General features: G+C 38.9%; 1 protein-coding gene across 1 annotated transcript in view; it reads left to right on the forward strand.

The window, feature by feature from the left end:
* The window catches only part of ITSN1 (intersectin 1), a 119,094-nt gene that overhangs the window by 92,687 nt on the left and 6,514 nt on the right, over positions 1 to 19,893 (forward strand). Inside the window, exons 29-39 of the mRNA XM_040666360.2 lie at positions 1,803 to 1,994; positions 11,128 to 11,249; positions 12,274 to 12,380; positions 13,806 to 13,989; positions 14,451 to 14,549; positions 15,361 to 15,528; positions 17,157 to 17,369; positions 17,872 to 17,993; positions 18,930 to 19,012; positions 19,113 to 19,196; positions 19,609 to 19,782. Of these exons, the coding sequence (XP_040522294.1) occupies positions 1,803 to 1,994; positions 11,128 to 11,249; positions 12,274 to 12,380; positions 13,806 to 13,989; positions 14,451 to 14,549; positions 15,361 to 15,528; positions 17,157 to 17,369; positions 17,872 to 17,993; positions 18,930 to 19,012; positions 19,113 to 19,196; positions 19,609 to 19,782 (1,548 nt within the window). The remainder of the gene's footprint in view (positions 1 to 1,802; positions 1,995 to 11,127; positions 11,250 to 12,273; positions 12,381 to 13,805; positions 13,990 to 14,450; positions 14,550 to 15,360; positions 15,529 to 17,156; positions 17,370 to 17,871; positions 17,994 to 18,929; positions 19,013 to 19,112; positions 19,197 to 19,608; positions 19,783 to 19,893) is intronic.

Genomic DNA, 19,893 nt, shown 5'->3' on the forward strand with positions numbered 1-19,893 from the left:
GCCCAAAACTGCCTACTTAGAATCATAGAATCGCTAAGGTTGGAAAAGACCCACAGGATCACCCAGTCCAACCATTTGCCCTTCACCAATGGTTCTCGCTAAACCATGTCCCTCAACACAACATCCAAACGCTCTTTGAACACCACCAGGCTCGGTGACTCCACCACCTCTCTGGGCAGCCCATTCCAGTGCTTGACCACCCTTTCAGAGAAGTAGTAGTACTTAGTAGGTAGTACATCATAATATGCATTTTATATCCAGTATGCTAGGGAAATGTGCACTTTGGAGAGTTGATGTATTGGATGTGATGAGTAACAGTGAATGCCCCTTAACTTTTTATTTTTTATTAATTTTTATATTTTAATTAGAATTAGTTTTTTCTGTCTTGCAAGTAACTAAATGAAATCTTGAGATATGTGCTGAGGACCTGTTGAATATATATATTATATATATTATGTTTAATTTATTTATATTATTTTATTATTTAAATTTAATTTATATGTTATTTATTATATTTTATATATTATATTTATATAACATTAAATATGAAATATATATATATGCATATATGTGTGTGTATGTATATATATATATATATATTTGATTATGAGGTTTGCAAACAGGCATAAAATATTAACTAAAAGGAGTTGAATAATTTCTGGAATATAAATTCCTAAAAAAGGAAGGAACTGTTTGACAAATTTAATTAAATTGCTGGCTGTGTACAAGAACAAGGATACAAGAAAACTGTAGATTGAGAATAAGACAACATGACAGGAAGGCTAATTTAGCCAGCAGTGTTGTGTCTTAAGGCAAAATACCAGAAGCCCTGTGTCTTGGCAAGGAGAAATCAGCAGAGAAATAGAGGAAATTATATAACTTAAATAAACAGTCCTCCTGCTTTAGAGAATTAGGAAAATTGTTCTATTATAACTGAACAGAAACCACTGTATCCTGAGAACCATCCAGGTTTGATGAATTTTATCGTAAGAAAATAGAAGAAATGCTTCTGGCAACAGTCCTGTGGAGCCAAAAGGACACCCTAAATGATCTTGTAGCTTTTTACTTTTTTCATCTTTCCAAGGTTTTTATGTTCCTAATGCCTATGGGGAAGAGTACAAGAGTATCACCATTGCCTTTCTCTTGAATTATAGATCCGTTCAGTGTGATCAGTGCGAATTAGAAAGGAGTGCCTTTCTCAAATAATAGAACTTAAAATGTTTCCTAAACTCTTCTGTCCATTGAGTGGTTCTACTGGAAAGGATACTTATTTAGAACAGGGTGGTGAGGATGCAAAATGCTAATTTTATAAATACATTGTAAGTTTAGTGCTTTCATGGGCAGAAAGATCTATTCATAAAGCTGAAGAGAAGTATCAATAGAAAGCTAACATCGTTTAAGTGTTTGACCTTTTCTTAAAATTGTAAATTTTTCCGGTCTTTCACTGTTGAGCACTTTCTATCAAAAATATCTTGGGTGCAGTTCCAGTGGGATACAGTGTTCTCAGTTTGCACTGTTGTGTTATGCCCTTCATATTGTGATCCCGACCCCTCAGTAAGCTGACTGAGAGGGTAAAGCTGTGTGGAAGGCCTTTGTTTTTTTAAATAACCTTGAGCCAAATTGTTGAGGGCTTGGATAAGTTCTGGTACAGGGGCAGAGGAGAGAGGGACAGGAGCACAGCAGTGGCAGTATAGATCAGTGCACTATCATGGAACTATACTGTGATATCTGCAGTGTTTACACATAGTTTATGCTTTGTTGAAACGTTACCAGTGCTATAGAACTCTTCCTTTATCTTACAGTGTGCCAAGTAATTGGCATGTATGACTACACTGCACAGAATGATGATGAGCTAGCATTCAATAAAGGCCAGATTATAAACGTCCTTAACAAGGAAGACCCAGACTGGTGGAAAGGGGAGGTGAATGGACAAGTGGGTCTCTTCCCATCCAACTATGTGAAGCTGACAACAGATATGGACCCAAGCCAGCAATGTAAGTGACCCTCTCTGCTGCCATGCTGTGATTATTTACGTAGTACTTTAAGACGAAACATGCAGCATTGCTGTGATTCTGCTGTGGTTTGCAGAACTCAATGCTTCACCACTGCTGCACTTGGCAAAGTCTCTTTGAAGACCTTCTGTAATGCAAACCTTATTTTATGTTTGTTTTATTTTTAGTTCCCATCCCCTTTGTAGCATGTTACCCTTTATCATTTTTGCACCATGCTGTTTACATGCCTGACTCATTTTCCTAGCTTGAATTTGCTCATTGTTTTGTTTTGCTTATGTGTTGTTTTCCTCCTTTTTCTAGGAATCATATGTTGTCCATCCCCCACTCAGGCTTGAAAGTCCTCAAAGAGACCCACTATCCCATATCACTGCCCAGAGGGATGATGGGAGATGCAGCCTTGATCATGTGACTTCCAGCATGATCATCTACTGCCTTCTGAGTAGAAGAACACACTGCAGAGCAGTTTACCTCATTTTACATTAGTTGCATGTAATCACAATGTTTGAGTTAACTACCTGCAGATATAGACGCAAAATTAAATGAAACAAACAAACAAAAAAACAACAAAAAAATCAGAGGATAGTGGGTCCTTTTGTGGCTTTCATAGTTACCAAACTAATTTTTCCACCTTTGCACAGGTGCTTTTGCAGTTTTAAAATTATTTTTAAATATATATTTTAGCCTTTTAAAGGAAAAGTATAAGTTAAATTTCTTCATTTTAATCTTGTTTGTGCAAAAAGACCCACTATCAAGGAATGCTGCATGTGCTGTTAAATTTGTTCCAAATGTCCATAAATTTGAGATTTTATGTATCTTTCTTTTTTATTGTTTGCTTGTCCAGTGTTGTCAATATGTCTTTTTTTTTTTTTAATTATTACAAAAGAACAGAAGGAGTTAAATCAGTTTAAGGAACTTTAAATGTGCCCAATTGCAGATAAGGTATTTTGTTGTAGTTCTTGTACTGTATGTATCAGGTGTTTCTTGTTGAGTGTATAATACATTGTGGAGAGAAGAAATTAACTTCCTTCCGATGCAAGAGATATTAACCTTGCATAATGTTGTTATCCCAGTTATGTTAATTTTATTTTGCACATTACTTGTAGCTGCATACAATTAGAAAACATCCTGGTTTGTGTTTGTCTCAGATGTTTCAGTTTTTTCATTTTTGTGTCAAAAATCAATAGAATGCTACGTTCATGTGATGTTTGAGCATTAACTTTTTTTTTTCATCTTGGTTACATGAAGTTCATAGAGTGATTTTTTCATTTTTACTTTCTCATGATTATTGAACAACACTTTCTGAACAAGTAATTTTTCCTGACAAGAAAGAATGTATAGAAATATCTCCCTGCAGTTAATTTCCAATGTTTACATTTTTTTTTAAACTAGACTGTGGAATTTATACAAATTAATATTAAATGGAGCTTACAGTCAAATATATGTAGTAGATGTGCTGTAGCTAAGCCACGTTTGCCTTCCCAGCATTAGTTACAAGCTCTTGATGAAATGCCTGGTGCTGTCAGTGCAGAAGCCCTCTCTACCCAATGCCTCAAGCACAATATAGCATTTATACTAATTACTTTACCATTTAGTTATCTTCTGTTTTATGTACTTCACTTATTTCTATATTTCATGCTGGCAGTGTTGTAGAATTTCTAATCCTACCCCATCTCCCTCCTCCTGACCCACCATGTGGTGCAAAGAGCAAGTGAAGCTCCGTATTCAATTGCACTTCAGTATTTCATCAATATGAATGTAAAATATATAAATATATAAAAACCTGCAGCTTTAACAACTGTAATACAGCCTTTAAAATTAGTCACATGTATAGATAATTAAATTCTTCATATAAAAGCTAGACTAAAATGTGTTTGTTGTCTTGTTGCTGTGTCTACGCAGAATTCACCGAGTGGCATTAGTGCATGTAATGAATTTGCCACCAGAATAGCCTGAAGCCCTCCTGTTTAATTTCCAAACGACACCTGTGTTGTTACTTTGAATATTATTTGATTATAATTGTGATCAGCTGCAAACTTTTGCACCTTTCTTTCTCTATTCAATGCCTTCTACGTGTTACAGAACAGTAGGTACTTTTTGACACTATGCTAGTAGATATATTAAGTATACTTTTTTATTTTACCATGGGTTTACATTGACCTAGGCTCTGCATTGTATGCCAGAAGCTCTAGTCTTAAAACATGCACAATTGCACAGATTTTCTTTGTTTTTAGGTAGTATCTAACATGCACATTTTTTCCTTTATCACTCTGCCATAAAAAAAGGTTTTCTTCTTCAACATAGCCATTTTCTGAACACAGTGCTGCCTCGTATCTGACAGAAATTGAACATAACTTAATACTTGTATTTTTCAGTTACTGTTGTTTTGCTTGCTGAGAACTATGTAGCAGATTCTCCTCCATTATTTCAATATTTCATGCATTAAAATGTTATTTTAATGAAAGGGTATCTCTATGTTCCCATAATGAGCTATTGTGTTGAAAGATTTATAACTTGACTAAAAGCTTTTTTCCTAAGGGACTCTGTGGTTTTTATGACTTCAGGCCAGATACACATTTTCTCTACATATTGAAATATTGGCAATATTTTGGATATAGGACATTCAGATGCTGCTTTTTAAAATTATTATTATTACGTTAAGGGAGAAAAAAAAATAAAACTATTACAATATTTGCAGGTTCTATGTTTTCTAACATGCTTCGTAAAAACACTGAGAGTGATGTCTCATGAAAGATATTCAGAATCACAGTGCCCTAAAAGTTCATGGGGTCAATTTTCCACTGAACTGAATAGAACAGACTGAAGTTGTCCTTCTGTAGATACACACACTGGTGTATGTTGTGCCAGGATTCCTCATACAGAAGAGTACTGTGTATTACTCAACTGAGCACCCTCTTTTAAATCAGTCTATTCTTGAGAACAGTTAACTCACAAAAACCTCAAAACACATTTAAGATGTCCTGGACAAAGATATTCAGACCACTGTGGCTTGTAATGAAATTTATTGTTGAAAGGCCTATAATGTTTATTGACTCAATTATTAAAAATTCTTATGCATGCTACTATAGATCAGCATGGTAATGTTTGAACTTACTTATTATCAGTTATTTCCATTGGGTGGCAGGGAAAATTGGGGCCCCCAGTACAAGAAAGATGCAGAGCTCTTGGAATGAGTCCAGAGGAGAGCAACTAGAATGATCTGAGGGCTGGAGCACCTCTCCTATGAAGAAAGATTAAGGGAACTGGGCTTGTTTAGCTTGGAAAAGAGAAGTCTCCGGGGAGACCTCATTGCGGCCTTCCAGCACTTGAAGGGAGTGTATAAACAGGAGGGGGAATGGCTGTTTATGAGGGTGGATAGTGATAGGACAAGGGGGAATGGTTTTAAACTGAGACAGGGGAGCTTTAGGTTGGATATTAGGAGGAAGTTTTTCACACAGAGGGTGGTGATGCACTGGAACAGGTTGCCCAAGGAGGCTGTGGATGCCCCATCCCTGGAGGCATTCAAGGCCAGGCTGGATGTGGCGCTGGGCAGCCTGGTCTGCTGGTTGGTGACCCTGCACATAGCAGGGGGGTTGAAACTAGATGATCATTGTGGTCCTTTTCAACCCAGGCCATTCTGTGACTATGATATGATTCTATGAAAATGACATTGCACATATTCTCTCTTACCTATCTGGATTTTTATTAATATACATGAGAAAGGGAGTATGAAAGTAATTCCTTAGTAAAGAAAATAGATATAATCAATCAAAAATAATGATTGTGTCTCAATCCAGTTTTGACTCTCCTTTCCTTAGTGGTTCACCTGAGAAGCTCTTTAGTCTCCTAAAACTACACAATTACCTCCCAAAATACACTTGTCTCCTGTGGTGGAGATGTGCCCACACTCTTGTCTCTTCAGTTCTTGAATGTGTGGCTGCAAAGCCAACAAACACTGATCTTGGTCAAGGCTGAAAGAAGATTTCCACAATCTACATAGACAAAGATGAGAAATCATTCAGTTGATTTTAATTTTGATTTACATTTTAAGTCGGCATTAAGAGCAGCCTTGTGGCTGCATAATCATTTGAATGCATTCTTCATATCAGCTTTCTTTTGTAAAGTACCTTTTCCATCACAGCAGGAAATCAGAAAAAGGAGCCATCACTTGAGGGATGTAGATGAGACTGCATTTAGAGAGTGCTTTTACTTCTGGTATTTCATGGACAATGTATCTGCTAGCGTGTTTAAATGGAAAGATTTTTATACCTGAGGTAATTTTACAGCAAGTGAATATACAGCTTTTAGAAGGGGTTGGAGTCCCCATTGCATTGCATTGCTCCGTGATCACAGAATGTGGCTCCACGTTCCAGCATAAGCTTCTCATTCACCTTTGTGTATAGCCCACTTCTTTGAGTACCCCCTCAGCAACAGCTTTACCTGGCAGCAAGAGGAAAGCTCAGTGCTTCCTCTTTACTCTGATCTCGACTTGCATATGGCCCATCACAGAGCCCATTTGTACCCACTGTGAGCCTAGCTGATGCTGCCGACTCCACTGGTGCCCATACAGCCACGAGCTGCTGCCATCGCTACTGAAGTGCTGCTCTGCACTGGGCTCATGTCAATATTACAGATAGCAGTTTTCTGCACCCTGGTCTGGCTTGCTGAAACATGATTTTGTGGATTTTCTTTTCCCCATCATATTCATCTCTGCCAAGTGCATTTCTCAGCTAAATTGTTTTGTAGGTTGGATTAATTCTGTTAAAGTCCATCTGTTTCGACTCCTTCACGTGACATTTTTTATGGAGGCGAAGACCTGGAGGCAGGAAAGGTAATGGGTGGAGGTCAGCACAAGAAAGTGAAAAACTAATAAAATATTTGAACTCTTAGAATACGAGATACCCCATTTCTGACTCCAAGTGCAGTACCTATATCGCATCTTTATTTTTGCTGAAGAAAATATGAAGCTGGGTTGTGCAGTTCCATCAGCCTAGACCTCTGGCTGATGCTCTTGGCTGATGTGCTGTTACAGTGAAGAAAGTGGTCAGGGGCTCAAGATCGGTCCCGGGTCGTAATTCCAAGGTGAGAGTTACAGTTCACTGATGCAACATAAACTAGTCCAGGACTTAGTCAACTCAGACAACAGGAATTGCTACAAAAGATCCTCAAGATGTTGTTAGGCCTGTGTGGATTGACAGTGGCAGTCCCTTCACTTAATGATAGCGGATTGGTGTGAACAGGAGGAAACACATGCTGTAGGTGACCTCTCTTACCAAAAACGAAGTACTGCTTAATAATTTGCAGGTGTGACTTTACAGACTTACTTTGTGATTCTACTTCTCTACTTCCCAGAGGAAAACACTCGGCTCTACTGATAAATGGGTATACCAGTCCTGCTAAGAAATTCTGAACGCACTGAAATCACTAAAAATAGCTGTGAAATGGGATTTTGCATTACAGAAGATAGAGAAGGAAAGATCTGCTGGATCACCAGTGTATGAGCTGTCCTCATCAAAAGTTTGAAATAGTCTCTCAGTAGTGAGTCCAAACCACAGGGTGTTCACAGGAAATTGGTGTTCACATCTGAAGACAGTTGATAAGAAGAATGAATGTTCAAATGAATGTTCAAACTTTGAGTGAAGAAATGCTATTGTGGTGCCAGGAGTACCGTTTCTCCTCACTTAAGGTTTTGGAGGAAAACTGTGATGTAATTTTTTACTGCTTCTGGTTCCCTTTAATAGCAACCTTGCCCACTGCAGGGGAGTTGGAACTGGATGATCTTTAAGGTCCCTTCTAATCCAATTCTATGGTTTATGACAACAAAGTGGACTCCTGTCTACTGTGATCTTGCTGTTGCAGACTGGGCCAGTATGAAGTTATGGTGAAAACTGGCAGTTACAGTGTTCAGCAAATCTCCCTGCATTTGAAGAAGTTAGAAGTTGTGTTTATAGCAGTAAGTTCCACAATGGATTCTTCTTTCTGAAGAGACACAATCCATGATGCATTGCTTTCAAGCTTAGCAATTAGCTTAGAAAACTCATATTTTCAGGGCTTTGCCTTTGCAAGGAAAAGGAAAAACGCATTTACTTTTTAGAATGATATTTTAAATTATTTTCATTAAATTTCTAGAACTCTCAGTTCTACAGGTCACGAGGTGATAGGATCCCAGATTGCTGGCACTGCTGGGCTTCACTTCCGTTACACAATTAAAGGACAGAAGGTTACGTATTCACTGCACTGTAAACATGCTGGATTAACTGTCATAGTTTCTCCATTATTTTCTGCATTTGCTAGATTTTTTGATAGTTAAAGATTGAAATTCAGCTTCTGCAATCTTTCAGATGGTATCCAACTCCAGAGTGGGAGAGAAAATAGAAAAGAATGGTATTTGATAACCTAAAAGGTAGAATGCAGTGCCTAGTTTTAAGTACCTGAATGGTGACTACTTGTAAGCTTTAAGCGAGAAACATTAACTGGTTCTACACTGAGGTAAACAGAACTCTCCCATTTGTCAGGGGAAATGCCTAGTATCAGGGACACTTTGTCAGGAGGCCCTTTTAGTGGGATGAATTCACTAATGGTGTTATTTCAGCTGCACATGGAATTTGGATGTACATAAAAGTACTTTACACAGTACTTTGGCTTCCATGAATAACCAGCTAGAGCCGTATGGCCTTGACATTCCAGCCTGAAAAAGAGCAGAGTTCTTGCTTGGTAGTTATGATACAGTGATGAGACAATTCTTAATACTTGTGCACCTAACAAAGAAAATCCTTTATGAGAAAAGTCTCTCCTGCGTTTTCTGCAATAACTGCAGTGGGCAGTTTTCCCAAATATTTAGCACTCAAGGTTGAACCCTCCATTGATGTTCAAAGTAACCCATTTAAGTCCCAGCCTGGCTATCTGTCAAGCTGGCCACTGTAATGTAATAGTTCAAAATGTTGAATACTTCCTTCTAAAGGCTGGTGGTGGTTGGAAACAGCACTTCAAGCCAAGGTCATCGGCATCTTTGAACACTAAAATTCCTCAGCCTCTAGAGAAAAATCATTAAACATTTTGTGCACTTTTAATGAAGCTGACGCTGCATGGGGAGGACTGATTCTGTTAATTAGAACTGTGATTTACATGATAACTAAGAAAATGCCTTGAAAGCAGTCACTTGTTAAACAGAATTGAAACTTTTGACTTTGGAAAAATAGTGAGAATTCTGATTATTTTGACTTGAAGCTGCTAATTGACACTTCTCAAAGCCAACTTTTTAACTTCAAGCAAAGTTTGAATTGTGTCTTTGAAAGGACTGCAATACACAGCATTACAAAGGAGCGTTGTCTGCGTGCTACGCTTACAATCTGATATGTATTCAGCTTCTTACTTGTAGGGGAAAATATCTGCATCAACTTTTTCTTTTTTTTTTTTTTTTTAAACAAATCTATCTTTTATCTTTTCTGGAGCACAGATTAGTTAAAGCAACCTGTCCCAAGGCGTTCATGAAACATTTGATGGTGATACATGGTGGACCTTGCTAGTTGTGTAGTGCAGAATCAGGTCCTGAATTACGTTCGGGAAGCTGAAGATGCAGTAGATACTACCTAAGTATTATTTTTGTATACAAAGAAGTGAAGGAGTTGGCTAGGGTGTGATATGATTATAAGCAGCAGTGGTTCACTATATGAAAGCATTTGAGAACATCTGATGTAAAAACACACCTGTTAGATCACATCATGTTGGAGTCATGACTGATGCTGGTGAACACTTAAAAACAAAGCTTTGACCATTTTAAACCTCATGAAGTGAAGGTCTCATTCAATGTTTTCCAGTCAGATTTTTCTCCATGTGGAAAATCTGTTTCAATGAGGAATGTACTGAATTTGCCAATATTTTGTTGAGGAGTGGGGGAAAGACTTAAAATGAAGCATCTTGACTGTGTCAGAGTAATTGTAGGTAGCATTTCTTTAAAGCAAAATATTTTTAACCTGTTTCAAAACAACAACATAAAATGCATTGCACTTCATGCAGAACAGTTATAAAAACTATTAGAAGTGCAACAGGAAGAAAGTGTTTTCCTTGGCAATTTCGTAAGAATTCATTTGAGCTGTGCTGAAACATACCGAGATCTACAGGAGAAAGAAGTAGTTAAGTATTCTGCTGTAATGCAGAATAGAAAGTAGAACATGAAATTTGGAATATGCTTATAGTATAAAAGTTCTAGAATTTACACAGAAGGTGGTTTGGGAAAAAAGAAGGACAAGCTTGATGGAAGGCGTGTTTGTAGTTATAAGATTTCCTCCGGCTTTTTAAGGTATAGAACGACAATCAGTCAACCCCTTTGGCTCAGTCTGTAAACCAGTGAGCTCTGTGAGGTGACTGCTGGCCTTCATGAGTTTTGGCTCAAGTCCTTCAAAACTTCTGCAGCAATTTTTAACTGAAGTGTGAAGAAGTAAATAAACCCTGCTTTGATAAGGATGCCTACTTTGACTTAAATGATAAAGGTTAAACTTGAATTCAGAGCTGAGAGCTGAAAATCTAAAGAGCTCATCAGAGCATTAATGTCACTATAGTTCTCTTCCTTAATTCTGCTCCCTTTTAGGATAAATATGTATGTTCTTTGGCATTAATTCCAGGTGAAGTCTTTGTCCCTTTTTTATTAACAGTGATCCATTTGGGGATTTATTTTACAGTGTGGTTCCAGCTGAATGACACAACTAAGGGAAACAGTGAACTTCGGAGTGAGGTTGGAAATGGGCAGGTAGTGGTGAAGGGGACTTTTAAGCTTTGCTACCAGAGAAGAAACATTTAGAAATCCTGTTCGTGCCATAGGGAGGTCTGCTTTCGTTGTTTCTGGACTGCATGCTGTCATTTTAATGAGACCTCCATTCACTTGCCTTATTAACTGGCTATCACCTAGGAATGACCTTGATTTAAAAAAAAAAAAAGTTAATGACAACGTTTTTATTCACTAAGAGATGAAGCATTGTAAGTGCTGTGTCATTACGTGTGAATTATGATTAAATGAACAGGCAGTCGTTACTGTTCATTAAGCATTATTTGAACTACTACAGATCTGGATCAATTCGAAAACCACCGTAAGTAAAATCCAGGGTTCTTTTGTGTTTTCCAGGGTGTGCAGACTTGCATCTTCTGGATATGCTGACACCTACTGAACGAAAAAGGCAGGGATACATCCATGAGCTCATTGTCACAGAAGAGAACTACGTAAATGATCTGCAGTTGGTCACAGAGGTAAGGAGGCACGGCACTTTTAGGAGCAGGTTTTATTCACTCAGGTTTTTGAAGTAAATTGGTTCAGTAATTTCACCCTACAAACTCATTTGGTATCATTGCTGTGTTGGATTTCTTAGGTGCTGGGCAGCCTGGTCTGGTGGTTGGCGACCCTGCACATAGCAGGGGGGTTGAAACTCAATGATCATTGTGGTCCTTTTCAACCCAGGCCATTCTATGATTCTATGATTCTATGAATGATCTGTGTTAAATTTTCCTATATGGAAGTATATGCATGTCTGGATGTGGGTGTAACAGATGGTGAGCCCTTGTGTCACTGTTACTGAAATGCTGATGTTTCAATTGTCATTTCAGTCAACTCTTTTCACTCCTGATTTTGAATGTTTACTTCTCATATGTAAGTTCTTAAAGCTTGAAGTGCATCATGTACCCATTTCTACATGCACAGTGGCACCCAGTTATCACTTAGTTTGTTTCTCTTCAGATGTTACAAGGTACATAGCATCTTTTATGTGGGGAAATTCATATAGACAAGTGATGTGGGCAATTCTTTTGACAGCGAGGGAAAGCCTTTTTTCTGAAAAGGAGGTCAAGTTATGCAAACCTGAGACAATATGAGACAAGTCAGAACTTCCATAAGGGAGTCCAAAGTAAAACGTATTTCCAGTTGTTTATCAAAGTAACCCTGGGATATCTCACAGGAGACCTGTCACTAAAATTCCCAAGGTTAAAACAGAGTATCCAGGCCACAGTGAACAACCACCGAGGCCAATTCAGATTATTATCTTTCAAAGAAATAAGAAATAATTTGAAGAAATTCAAAGAAATACTCACAAAGGTATTATCAGGTAGATCTGATAATGGGCACAGGGAGTGCTTGAGGTCTGTTCTGCTGAGTACCAAGTGCTACTCTGAGGTAAAGTTGTCTCACTTCCAGACTAAGGAAGTAAGCATCATCAGTCTTAGCAACTTTGATTATACTTAACGTATACTTTCTAAATTGCTTAATTTTCTGAATCTGTAGATCTTCCAGAAACCACTAATGGAATCTGAGCTGCTAACAGAAAAGGAAGTTGCTATGATTTTTGTTAATTGGAAGGAGCTGATTATGTGCAATATAAAACTACTGAAGTAAGTTGTGTGTTTTTTTTTTCTTCTCTGTACTTATCAATTACAAAATCATGGGCCTCTTCTTTTAGCTGCATGACAATATTTGCCACTTAAGAAAATAGTAGCCAAAGGAGCCAAGCATTTTTCCCTGTTGGAAAAGGCAAGATATTACTGTTTGCTATATTTTTTTATTGTTCTTGAGAAAAATGCAGCAGTTCTTCACTGAGTGAGGATTTGCACTTAATTTGCTCTTAGGGTACCTGAACTGCAGAAGGCAAGGTCAGCTTCTCCTGAAGAGTAATGCCTCTCAGGGCTGCCCACAGTCCATACTTCTGCTTCCCCTTTCTCTGTCATAGCCCCATACTGAATTCCAGTCCCATTATCTGTAAATGGGAAGCAAACTACAACCAACATTCACTGCCACCCTTATTCTGAGTTGCCTGATATATTCCTTTAGTACTGTAAACTTTTTAACACCGGAATGGGCTGTTTTGTGAGAAGCAGTGCCAACAAAGCCTGGTTTCCTATGGATTTGTGCCCCCCCTGCACACTTCCTACCAAAGTCTCCAATCCCAACTCTCTACCACGAAGCTCCACACAGTGCAAGTACCCTTATTTCCCCCTTCATTCTCAGTGGCCTCCACCAGATCCCATCTTCCTTCTCTCATCTTTCTCACCCATCCATGTTATTTCAGCAGGAGGGAAAGCCTCTTTTTTTGGAAAAGAGGTCAAGTTATGCAAACCTGAGACACTATAAGATAAATCAGAACTTCCTTGAAGGCATGTACAAACAGATTGCTTCTTTTGGCCATTGCCCAACAAAATGCGTAACAGTTGAGTTACACCTGCATCTTAAAAAACAAGAGTACTAATAAAGCTCCTTTATTTTTCCCTATTGATTTTCTAATTTTCATTGAAAGTGTAGGAATTTTGTAACTTTGAGATATCTCTGCTTTTGTAATGTGTTTGTAAATGGCCCACAAAATGGTAAGTTATGACAGTGATAGGGCAGAGACAAGCGGTTTGATAATAAAACAGCAGATGACAATAACATGCCTTTCCCTAGGAAATTAGGGTAAAAACTAGAAAGGGCCCAAGGTGGTGGTAAGGTTTTTATCCCTTCTTCAAGAGCATATCTATATACTCTTTCTAATAGAAAGAGTAATGACATTCCTTCCTACATTGTATCTGATCTGGCTTTGCATTAAGTTAATGTAAAATAATAGATGGGTGATCACAAGAGGGAAAACTAATGTTGGCTGAGGGTACAGTCTTGATTATTATATTCTAATAATATGCAATAAGTCCTGCGGCTGATCTGTTCTTTATTCAGAGGTCTGTTCATTTCAGTAATGAATAAGAATCAACCTACTTATTTCATAGATCACACATCATTATGCAGAGGTCTGCTGACTTATCAAACACACATGACCTTTTTGTGTTTAGGGCCTTGCGTGTGCGTAAGAAGATGTCTGGGGAGAAGATGCCAGTGAAAATGATTGGTGACATCCTGACAGCTCAGCTGCCACACATGCAGCCATACATTCGGTTCTGTAGCTGCCAGCTCAATGGGGCAGCACTCATTCAGCAGAAAACAGATGAAGTCCCCGAATTCAAGGAGTTTGTAAAAGTAAGAGAAGAAGCATTCATCGTGTATTTTGTACACCATAAATTGCATTGCAAATTTCCAAAACATTGTCTGAAATAGTGCTGTATGTTAGATTAGAATGAAGAGTCTTAAGAGTGAAGAGACTGAAGCACTCACTCATTGAAGAAATACTTTGTTGTTGTTGTTAGAAGAATACCTTTTTTCAGTGAGCTGTATGGCTGTAAAATAATTACTTTAGCAATGGTTGTGCAGTAACATGCTGAGAACTGAACAAATGATGGTGAGAAGATGCTTTTTGTTTGTGCTGACAAGTTAGGTGAAGAATACATTGTGAAAAATACAAGAAATTCTAATGCATTGACATTGTTTGTGACCTAATGGACTTAGTTGAGGCATTATGTTCATTTGTTGCCTTACCTTTTCCTTGTTTTGCTGGATTTTAAGCAAATTGACTAACACCGTTTTACCTCTTAATGTTTCAGAGGTTAGCAATGGATCCTCGCTGTAAAGGAATGCCACTATCAAGTTTTCTACTAAAGCCTATGCAACGGGTAACAAGATACCCACTAATAATTAAAAATGTATGTTCTTTTGCAAAGATGATGTTTTTGATGCTGCTTTGCTTGTAGCTTAATTACAGCATAGTTTCCCTACATTGTCACTATTAGATATCTGAAATGCTAGGGAAAGTGGGCTGCCCTTTTATGTTTTATCACACTAGAGCAAATGCAGTAATTCATTTGCCTTCAGCAAAATGTCTCTGGATTTCCACTAGAAATAGAGGTGAAACTTACTTGCACACAAAGAACCAGAAGGCAATAAAAGCTGAATGAAAAGTGTGAAATTCAGAACATGGAAGTATTGGGTCTATCTTATGCTCATCTTTGCCTTTTTACATGGTATCATTCCTTCCTGATAGTCTCAAAAATGACATTCAGTATACAATCCTGAATGCCAAATCACTGCAGCTTACATTACTGGATAACTTACAACCCTTTCCTAACTTTTATTAGTTGCCTAACACTTACCATCTTGAATAGTACTGTTGAAATTGACCCCAGACTTTTGTAAGAATAAATCCAGTTACAAATTGGATGTTGTCATTTAAGAGATTCCATGATCAGCTGTGTTTCTGTTTATGGCTGGAATTTGCATGCTTATGTCAGAAGAGTGAGTAGTGCACTGATGTAATGGCTCTGCAGACAGCTGTTCACCTACCAACTGTGAGTTTGTCTCTTATTTTTCATGTTTGTCAAGCAGGAAGAGAAATGTGGAAGCTTCTGACCAGCTCTGATGAAAATAAAGAAATAAAACAGAAATGTAGGGTTCTGAAGATGGATATATTTTAAATGCAGATAATAGAAAAAGCTAACGTATTTTATTTACCTGTAGATAATAGAAAACACTCCTGAAAACCATCCTGACCACAGTCACTTGAAGCATGCTCTTGAAAAAGCAGAAGAATTATGTTCTCAAGTAAATGAAGGAGTGCGAGAGAAAGAAAATTCAGATAGGCTGGAGTGGATCCAGGCTCATGTTCAGTGCGAAGGCCTCTCTGAGGTAAACAACATGCTATCTAGAGTAATGGACACACTTCACTTTGGGAAGAAATCATGGCTCCCTTATGGCTCTGCATCAAGGGAAAATGGTGTAATCATATCATACAATCTTCAATCATTTGTTTTCATCTTTCTTTGGCTCCCTTTCATTCATGCACGTAATCATTTTTGCTGCTTGTATTACTGTCTCCTACGTGATAAATGTTGCTTTTGTTTCCTGCCTCTGGACGAGTGCCAGATTAAGTGCTGCAATTTTTAACCACAACTCTTCAGTTTCGTGGCTCTTTACAATGATTATTGTACTGTTGTATCTCATCCTGAAGCCATACCTGACCATCTTGGAGTGCTTTAAAAGCCATCACAGTATCTGCTTTTTGTAATAGAACTTTGTATACATTCTGAAAATGCGTGAATACTGATCAAGTCTTTCAAGACTTCACAGAGAGAATCACTGCCTACTAATGCATGTTGCTTTTTAAGGTAGCACGTTAAGCCTCTCTGCTGAAAACAGAATATTTGTGGTGGACAGAGGATACTTTGATGGCCTCCCTATATTGGTGAATATACTAGAGACAGACAGATCACAACTTGATTTTTAAAATGTGTACTGAGTTTTCAGTTCAAAAGATAAACAAATAATAAGCACCGCTTGGTTTATAAACTGGAAAATGTTGCATTTCATCTTAAAAATCTATTTTGGGGGAAAGACAATTCTGACAAGTTCAGAAGGGCCAGAGTTGTGTTTGGCTGTCTTAAAACTACTGCCTGAAGGGAGATGGCTGCTTTTGTCCTCTGTACATGATGTCTAACCCTGGAACATCAGTAATATTACCTGCATGGCCAACTGACTGCTTGCTGACAAGGTAATGCCAGTAACACCTTAAATCTGTGACAAGCAGTGACCAGGCCTTCCTCCAGCACTTTTCTGGCTGAGGTATTTCTAATCTGTTGAAGGAGCTACTCTAGATCTACCTGCCTGGCTAGCAAGGATGGCAGGGCCTACACGATCCTGACCGATGGAAATTAACTTAAAAATGAAAGGGCTAACAAGCCTCTACAGACCTGGTAACCTCCAGATGAGTCTTGCTTCTTTCCGGTTCCAGTCACCGGTCAGCAGCTGTCCTCTAAGCCCAGCTATTACAGGGGCACAAAGACAGGTTATCTGGAAGTATCTCGTTATTATCTGGAAGTCTCTTGTTATCTTCTTATGTTTTAGTAAGTAAAATTCAGACACAGTTCAGGAATGCTGTTCTTGTTAAGAAAGCTCACCATTTGGAGAGGTCATTTGTGTAACTACTGCTCATCCAGGACAAGTCATCATCAGCACGGCTCCGCTCACAGAGGTGCATGTGCATGGCAGAGAGACTCAGAAGGAGGCAAAAATGCTTTTGGCTTTTCTCTAGCTGCCCGGGACATGCCTTGTGCAACTGATAGGATGCCTTACATTTCCTATAACATTTTTATGACTTGCACTGCTTGTCATGCGCAAGGCGGAGACATTGCTCGTCATCCCTGTGACACAAATTAAAACTAATGTCAGGACTCAAAACTGTATTTGATCTCTTTCAGGGGAACCTCGATTGTTTTACTTTATACAGTGCGTTGTTCTTCTTCTTCTACTTTTCGCAGCAACTCGTATTTAATTCTGTTACAAACTGCTTGGGACCACGCAAGTTTCTGCACAGTGGGAAGCTCTATAAAGCCAAGAGTAACAAGGAACTGTATGGCTTTCTGTTCAACGATTTCCTCCTCTTGACTCAGATCATAAAACCTCTTGGCTCTTCTGGCACAGACAAGGTCTTCAGCCCCAAGTCTAATCTGCAGTACAAAATGTACAAAACTGTAAGTACCGTTCTTAAATGGTGGCTTGGATAGTTATATACTAACAGAAGTTCAGGAGGCAGCGCCCACATACTGTATGTGCGGGCCTTTATATAGAAGAATGTTGAAAGCTTTGGCATATGCTGGGGATTCCAGGGACCAATGTTGAGCAAGCTGGTTGTCTGCTAGGTAAGGGAAGATGATTTTGAAGTTTGGCCAAAACAACCTCTTCAACAGAGGTCGCGTAACAAGGAGTGATGCAGAGAGCAGTATTTGCTGCTCCCTGTGGGAAGGGAGAGATCGCTATACTTCATGAAGCTGTTTTCTTACTTGAGGAGAAATGTTTCCAGACTGTGGACACACCTTAATAATAAGAAAATTAAAAAAAAATGACATATTTTAAGACAGATGGGAGGCCAGCTGAAGGGGAGAAGCTGTTGTGGGCACAAATGAAATCTCTATCTTGCATGCCTCTGTTTGGATACTGTGCAATAGAACACTAGCTTTGCCTAATGTTTTCCAGCCCATTTTTCTAAATGAAGTACTAGTAAAATTACCCACAGACCCTTCTGGAGATGAGCCCATTTTCCATATCTCCCACATTGACAGAGTCTACACACTCCGGGCTGAAAGCATTAATGAAAGGTAAGTACCCGCACAGGCCATGTTAGTACTGAGTTTTAAAGGTCTGATGCAAATGTATTTGATGTACACATGCATAGCAGTGTCCAAGCAGTTAATATTACATCTCCTTGTGCTTGAGAATAAGGTGATACTCAGTACATGAAAAGAATGGAGAAATAATGATGCTTCCTGAATTCCAGTAATACCAGTGGTGCGATCACTAGGAGGGCTGATGCTTCCATTTCATGGTAGCATAAAGAAGCTAAAAGATTTGGTCTTGTCTTACTCTGTTTATGTCCATCAGTTTTCTGTGCCAGTGCAAGAATCTGCATGGCTATATGTTGAATGAGATTCAGGAACGAGTCAGATTAAAACCTGAAGCAAAAACCTGCCAAACAAAACTCAGTTTTAACCTGGTTCTGTTTATAATGAGTAAGCCAGAAGAGTGACAACTTCAGCTAGTGATTTGTGTCTCTGACAATCTTAGAAAGACAGGATTGCACTGACTTATATTGAAAAGATTGGTCTGCAGACCTGTAAGTTCTTGAAAAATAACTTTTATTAAAAAATGGAAGCTGAAAACCCAGAAAAAAAAAAAAATCCCAAACACATTGTATAGATAGTATTATGCCAGCTTGAGGATGTGTTACCTGGAACAATTCCAATGCATAAAATGTTATAAAATGTCTTTGCTCCCTGCCTGCTCATAGTTCTCTTGAGCTTCCGTTGCGTGATGGGATCTGCTAGGCTGGAATGATTACGTTTCTACAGAGGCTACGAATTCCAGCAAGATCTCTTCCAAGCAGACAGCTTCAGTGTAGCAGAGTCTGTGGTGGGGTGGGGGCCTTAGGGTGCAAGAGGCTGGGAAGGAGGGCCAGCTTTACTGCTGCCTGCAGTACAGCGGTGGGTGAAAATGGAAATGATATTTTGCAATGTTTTTCTCCTTTCCCTCTGAAGGACTGCGTGGGTTCAGAAAATTAAAGCTGCTTCGGAACTTTACATAGAGACTGAAAAGAAGAAGAGGGAAAAGGCCTACTTAGGTACAGCATGGGGTACAGGGGTTCTCATCCTTCGTGGGGAAGTCCCTGGGCCAGAAAATACATTAAGGACTTCTGTCTCTCCTCTTCTGTTTCACCACAGTTCGCTCACAAAGAGCAACAGGCATCGGGAGGTTGATGGTGAATATTGTTGAAGGCATTGAACTAAAACCTTGCAGATCCCATGGTAAGTGCCTTGTGATTTTCATAATATGCTCTGCGAAGGAGACATTCCTGTTTGACTGACTTAGACGTTCTGTCAACGTATTTTTGTTTAACGAAGCTGTTTTAATGAACTTAAAATGCACAGAGGTGATTCTGTGCTGTTCAGTAGCAGTCATGCAGTTGTCTTGCACTTTATCCTTTGGCTCATACAAACAGCTTTTACCATATAAACTATTTCATGAGAGATCGTAAGCCACAAAGTCCTTAATGAAGAGTGGAAAGTGCTCAGCACCTTGCAGAATTGTGCCCCTGCTTATTGAAATGACAGCAAGGCCACTGTCTTTACCTGGTCTGTTGGCGGCAAGAGGAAGAGGATATTCAGACACACAGTTGAAAACGTGATTACATTTTTCTGTTTGTTTCCTACTTCCTAGGAAAGAGTAATCCATACTGTGAGGTAACGATGGGCTCTCAGTGCCACATCACCAAGACAATGCAGGACACCCTCAATCCGAAGTGGAACTCCAACTGCCAGTTCTTTATCAAAGACCTCGAGCAGGACGTGCTCTGCATCACGGTGTTTGAGAGGGACCAGTTCTCCCCAGATGGTAAGTAAGTAGGGGGCAGCCACCCTTCCAAGGGTAGTTTCAGACCTCCCATTTTGAAGAGGTGCACCTCCACTGAGGTAAATACTGAACCCCTGTGCATGTTTGAGGCCC

This window comes from Gallus gallus, chromosome 1, assembly GCF_016699485.2.
Source record: "Gallus gallus isolate bGalGal1 chromosome 1, bGalGal1.mat.broiler.GRCg7b, whole genome shotgun sequence".
In the NCBI taxonomy this organism is placed as follows: domain Eukaryota; kingdom Metazoa; phylum Chordata; class Aves; order Galliformes; family Phasianidae; genus Gallus; species Gallus gallus.